Source organism: Chiloscyllium plagiosum, chromosome 35 (assembly GCF_004010195.1).
Source record: "Chiloscyllium plagiosum isolate BGI_BamShark_2017 chromosome 35, ASM401019v2, whole genome shotgun sequence".
NCBI lineage: Eukaryota > Metazoa > Chordata > Chondrichthyes > Orectolobiformes > Hemiscylliidae > Chiloscyllium > Chiloscyllium plagiosum.
The window spans coordinates 789,676-796,296 of record NC_057744.1 but is presented as its reverse complement, the minus strand read 5'-3'; the positions used below and the strand labels follow the sequence as shown (position 1 = coordinate 796,296).

The following is a 6,621-nucleotide window of genomic DNA, read 5'->3' as shown; positions in this document are numbered from 1 at the left end:
GTACGGGAGATGGGTCAGACTCAGCTGAGACCCCTGTCAACTATAGTGCTGGGGAATGCTTAGCTGAGGAAGAAGGTGGGCATTTTGGAGACCCCTTGCCAAAATCAACATCATCAGAACAGAGGCAATGAAGACAGAGGAGCCAGGTGATAAATATATCCCTCTACTTTTGCTTTTATAGGTCTCTCTGTTACGTTTAACACTAGCAGAGCAGAACTGTACCAGATCTTGATGAAAACTCTGTCCACTAAAGTTCAGTCTCTTTCATTCCTTCCTGATAGCATGCATGTACTCTGTTGTTAGATGCACAGTTTTCCATTGTGGTTGGAGTGAAGAGCATAGTGAAATAGAGCTATGTTCCAGCCCCAACTCTCTTGATAACTTATCTTTTCCATGCTCGCAATCTTTGCCTTCACTACATATCCAGGAGACCTGCAAAGTATGTCAGATATTAAGATCTAAAATCTGTGTAGATTGAAAACAAAGACAAAAATACTGCATACCTTGATCAAAGCTCTCCGATCTCCCTCCCATGTATCAGAAATGGTGGGGAGCACAGGGCTTAGTGAGATGGAGGAAATGAAGCAAACCTGTATTAGTAGAGAAATGAGGGGAAATTGGAATTGAAGCCTGATAAACCCCCAGGGTTTGACAGTCAGCATCCCAGACTACTTAAGGAAGTGGCCCAAGACATAGTGAATGTATTGGTGGTCACCTTCCAAGATTCTTTAGACTCTGAAGACACTATTTTAAAAATACAGAAAGAGAGAAAACTGGGAATTATCCACCAGTGAATCTAATATTGGTAGTGGGGAGGGTGCTAGAGTCCATCATCAAGAGTTTTACACCAGAGTGCTTAGCAAACCACAGGTAGACATAGGTACAGTCAGCATTGGTTTACAAAAGAGAAATCATCCTTGACAAATTTACTGGAATTCTTTGAGGATTTGATGGAGTTAATAAGGGGATTCAGCAGGTGTAGTTAATTTGGACTTTCAGAAGGTTTTCAACAAGGTCCCATGTAAGTGATATGTAAAATTAAAGGACATGGGATTGGAGGTAGTGTATTGAGATGGATTCAAAAAAATTCTTTAATAGTTAAGAAAGTAAGTAGGAATTTGCTGGTCTCTGGGGCAGTTCCAGCAGATTGGAAAACAGCAAATGTGGTGCCCCTGTTTAAAAAGGGCGATAGGCGAAAGATGGGGAATTATAGACTGGTTAGCTTAACTTTAGTAGTGGGGAAAATGCTTGAGTCTATTATCAAGGAAGAAACAACAAGGCATTTGATAGAAATTGTCCTGTTGGGTAGACGCAGCACTGGTCCATGAAGGGCAGGTCATGCTTAATCTTTTGGAATTCTGTGAAGGCATTTTGAGCAAGGTGGACAACAGGGACCCAGTAGATCTGGTGTACCTAGTTTTCTGAAAGGCCTTCGACAAGGTGCCTCACAGGAGGCTGCTGCATATGATAAAGATACGTGGTGTTACAGGTAAAGTATTACCATGGATAAGGGATTGATTGAATAACAGGAAGCAAAGAGTGGTGATAAATGAGTGCTATTCTGGTTTGCAATCAGTATCTAGTGGTGTGCCTCAGTGATCAGTATTGGGACTGCAATTATTCACAAGTTACATAGTTGGTTTGGAGTTGGGGACCATATGTAGATGACACTAAGATGAGTGGCAGAGCAAAGAGTGCAGAGGACTGTGAAACTTTGCAACTTTGAGTGGGCAAAGGTCTGGCAGGTGGAATACAATGTTAGTAAATGTGAAGTTATCCATTTTAGTAGGAGTATCACTAAAAAGATCTATTTAGTTGAATGGTTAAAAAGTTGCAGCATGCTGCTATGCAGAGAGACCTGGGTGTCCTTGTGCATGAATCATAGAAGGTTGGTCTCCAGATGCAACAAGTAATTAGGAAGGCAAATGGAATTTTGTCCTTCATTGCTAAAGAGATTGAGTTTAAGAACAAGGAGGTTATGTTGCAGCTGTATAGGATGCTGGTGAGGTCACACTTGGGGTATTGTGTGCAGTTTTGGTCTCACTTGAGAAAGGATGGACTGGCACTGGAGGGGGTGCAGAGGAGGTTGGCTTATGAGGAGAGACTGAGTAGACTGGGATTATATTCATTGGAATTTAGAAGAATGAGAGGATCTTATACAAACATAAAATTATGAAGGGATAGATGTAGAGATGATGTTTCCACTGGCAAATGAAACTAGGACAAGAGGGCATAGTCTCAAAATTACATGGAGCAGATGTAGAACTGAATTGAGAAGGAATTTCTTCACGCACTGGGTTGTTAATTTATGGAATTCCTTATGCGGATCGGTACTCGGACCCCAGCTGTTCATTTTATATGTTAAATGGATGAAGGAATTAAATGTAATATCTCAGTTTACACAAAGCTGGGTGGAAGGGAGAGCTGTGAGGAGAATGTAGAACGTTTGAGTGGGGTTTGGACATGCTGAGTTAATTGCCAAATGCATGAAAGATGTAGTATAATTAGATTAGATTACTTAGTATGGAAACAGGCCCTTCGGCCCAACAAGTCCACACTGACCTCCAAAGAACAACCCACCCAGACCCATTCTCCTACATCTAACACTACGGGCAATTTTAGCATGGCCAATTCACCTAACCTGCACGTTTGGACTGTGGGAGGAAACCAGAGCACTCGGAGGTAACCCACGCAAACACTGGGAGAATGTGCAAACTCCACACAGACTGTTGCCTGAGGTGGGAATTGAACCTGGGTCTCTGGTGCTGTGAGGCAGCAGTGCTAGCCACCGTGCCACCCAGTGTCAATAAATGTGAGAGTATCCACTTTTTGGTAGCAAAGAGAGAGAGGCAAACTTATTTTTCTGTAAATTGAGAGCAGAATATTAACAAGATCTGTGTCCTTGTGCACTGGTCACTGAAAGTAAGACCACTGGTGAAGGAGGGAGTAAAGAGGGCAAATTGTATGCTGGCCTTCATAATGAGAGGATTCAAGAACAGGGATCGGTGACATCTTGCTGTAATCGTACAGTGTGTCGAGAATGTAGTGCTTCTCCCCAGCCCCCCACCCCACCAATTTATCTCTCCACCCTGGAGGCTTCCTGCCTCTATGCCTGATGAAGGGCTTTTGCCCGAAACGTCGATTTTCCTGCTCCTTGGATGCTGCCTGACCTGTGCTTTTCCAGCACCACTCTGATCTAAACTCTGGTTTCTAGCATCTGCTGTCCTCACTTTTGCCTAGTGCTGGAAAAGCACAGCAGGTCAGACAGCATCCCAGGCGCAGGAGAATCGATGTTTTGGGTGTAAGCCCTTAATCAGAAATGTAATTGTGCAGGGTAATGATGAGAGTTGAAACTTTATTGCTGGAACAGCACAGCAGGTCAGGCAGCATCCAGGGAACAGGAGATTCGACGTTTCGGGCACAGGCCCTTCTTCAGGAATTGTATGCAGTTTTGGTCTCCCTATTTGACAAAGCATATCCTTAAGGAGAAAGTGAGGTCTGCAGATGCTGGAGATCAGAGATGGAAATGTGTTGCTGGAAAAGCGCAGCAGGTCAGGCAGCATCTAGGGAACAGGAGAATCGACGTTTCGGGCATTAGCCCTTCTTCAGGAAGAAGGGCTAATGCCCGAAACGTCGATTCTCCTGTTCCCTAGATGCTGCCTGACCTGCTGCGCTTTTCCAGCAACACATTTCCATCAAAGCATATCCTTACTATAGGAGGAGTGCAGTGAAGATAAACCATTGATTCCTGGGGTGGCAAGACTAACATAGGAGGAGGGGAGTCGACATTTCAGGTCGGAAACCTTTCATCAGGAAAAAATAAAGAGTACTGATGAAAGGTTCCGACCTGAAACATCAACTTTCCTCCTCTGATGCTGCTTGACTTGCTGTGCTTTTACAACTCTCTATCCACTCTGACTGTCCAGCATCTGCAATTCTCGCTATCTCTAAGACTAGCATGAAAAATTTAATTGATTAGAATTGTATTTAATGGAGTTTAGAAGAATGAAGGGGGAGTCTCACAGAAATCTATAAAATTCAAGCAAGATTAGACTGGTTAGATGCAGGAATGATGTTGTGCCTGATTGTAGAGGAGTTCAAAACTGTGGTTTAATGATAAGAGGTAAAGCTTTTTAGACTGAGTTAAGAAATTTCTTTATCTAGGGATATGGGAGGAAGGCAAGATTAAGCTCTTTGATCAACTCTGATCACATCGAATGACAGAGCAGGCTCGGCGGTTGAATGGCCTACTCCTTCCATCTTCTGTTTCTGTGTCTCTGTTTCTGTTTGTAATTTATTGTCCATTACCTAGGAATTGAAAACCAGCTCATTATCTCTACCCCTGGTCACTCTAAATAACGATGCTGGAGGCAAAACTCAGTATAAATGTTAAGGCAGCCATCACCTTTGGCTGACTTGGGCAAAATGCTGAAAATGCTCAACAGATGGAAATTAGAAGCAAAAGTTGGCCATCCAGCTGAGTCTACTTGCCATTCAACATGGTCATGATTGATCCTCTACCTGAATGGTATTGTATTGCTAACTCCCTATACGCTTGATGCCTTGTGTCTAGAAATCGGTTTCTTTCTTAAACTTATAAAGTGCCTTGTCTTCCACAACTTTCTGTGTTAGAGTTCCACAGGTTCAGTATGCACTGTGAAGAGATTTATTCTCAATTCTGTATAGTCTCCTAAATGAGGCAATAACCCTTGTTTTTAGATCTAGCAGCATTTGTGGAAAGGAGAAGAGAGTCAATGTTTCAAATTGACAAAGGTCTCCCTCTCCCCACAGATGCAGCTGTACCGGCTCAGTGTTTCCAGCATTTTCTATTTTTATTTGCTGGTTCTTAGTATTGTGTATGGCTGTCAAAAATGGACTATTTATGAGAAACTCAACTTTAATTTTTAGTTCAAAGTTTGTGAAAAGGTTTGTAGCTCCGTGCTCGTTGTTGTGGTTCTGTTCGCCAAGCTGGGAATTTGTGTTGCAGACGTTTCGTCCCCTGTCTAGGTGACATCCTCAGTGCTTGGGAGCAATTTTTAGTGTTTGTTGTGTATTTTAGAATATCAGAGAAGCTGAAAAACATGAATGTCACTGTCCTCTTGAAGGCAAATGATAAAATCCTTCCCCCAATGAATGATAAGCCTGTGGAATTCTCTGCAACAGAAAAGCAGTTGAAACCAAAACATTGAGTATTTTCAACAGGAATTGGGTATAATTCTCAGAGTTAAAGAGATCAAAGGATGGGGTGGCTGGGGAGTGGGTTGAAGCAAGAATAGGGTGCTACATTAGCTGACCAGCGTTGATCATATTGGGTGGTAGAGCAGGCTTAAAGGGCCGACTGGCCTATTCCTATTTTCTATGTGTCTACATATTCCCAAATATGTTGCACTCATCAAGCAGAGGTGGCTGCTCAGTCAGACATATTTGTAGGACACTAGATGAATGTATCCCAAGGGTTTCATATGTAGCAATGTAATCATAGCCAGAAGATAATTCAGATAGCTAAAGCTCCACATCAGTGGTCCTTGCACTTGTGCTATGCAGGTGCTAAAGATCGATTGTTGTATTTAGGCAATACCAGACAATGTCAAAATATGACCTCACTTAGAGTCATAGAGATGTACAGCATGGAAACAGACTCTTCGGTCCAACCCGTCCATGCCGACCAGATATCCCAACCCCATCTAGTCCCACCTGCCAGCACCCGACCCATATCCCTCCAAACCCTTCCTATTCATATACCCATCCAAATGTCTCTTAATTGCAATTGTACCAGCCTCCACCACATCCTCTGGCAGTTCATTCCATACATGTACCACCCTCTGCGTGAAAAAGTTGCCCCTTAGGTCTCTTTTATATCTTTTCCCTCTCACCCTAAACCTATGCCCTCTAGTTATGAACTCCCTGACCCCAGGGAAAAGACTTTGCCTATTTATCCAATCCATGCCCCTCATAATTTTGTAAACCTCTATAAGGTCACCCCTCAGCCTCCGCTCCAGGGAAAACAGCCCCAGCCTGTTCAGCCTCTCTCTCTAGCTCAGATTCTCCAACCCTGGCAACATCCTTGTAAATCTTTTCTGAAGCCTTTCAAGTTTCACAATATCTTTCCAATAGGAAGGAGACCAGAATTGCACACAATATTCCAAGAGTCTGTTTCCATGCTGTACATCTCTATGACTCTAAGTGAGGTCATATTTTGACATTGTCTGGTACAGCTGCAACATGACCTCCCAACTCCTGTATTCGATACTCTGACCAGTAAAGGAAAGCATACCAAACATCATCTTCACTATCCTATCTACCTGCGATTCCACTTTCAAGGAGCTATGTTTTAAGTCTGTCCAAGAGAAAAGCTGCAGTAGTGAGTATAGTGGATTCTTTCTTGATTATATGTTTTTGGAGATAAGTCTCTTAATTTAAACTTAAATTAATAGCTATGGCTTATATTTTAACCTGGGGCAGTGTTTGTAGAGGAGTAAGACAGTGTTATTTTCTGGGTCTGTAGATTGTGAAGGAGCAAAAATGGCCTTTGCAGTGATATGTACTTCTTGTCAGATGTGGGAGTTTAAAGAGAGTTTAAGGGTTACTGCAGATTATATCTGCCATAAATGCTGTTGGATG

At 42.7% G+C, this 6,621-nt stretch overlaps 1 protein-coding gene across 1 annotated transcript in view; it reads left to right on the top strand.

The window, feature by feature from the left end:
- Positions 1-3,994: 3,994 nt before the first annotated feature.
- tecta (tectorin alpha) overlaps positions 3,995-6,621 on the top strand; it is a 181,224-nt gene continuing 178,597 nt past the window's right edge. Inside the window, exon 1 of the mRNA XM_043676399.1 lies at positions 3,995-4,528. Coding sequence (XP_043532334.1) covers positions 4,526-4,528 — 3 coding nt within the window. The 5' untranslated portion in view covers positions 3,995-4,525. The remainder of the gene's footprint in view (positions 4,529-6,621) is intronic.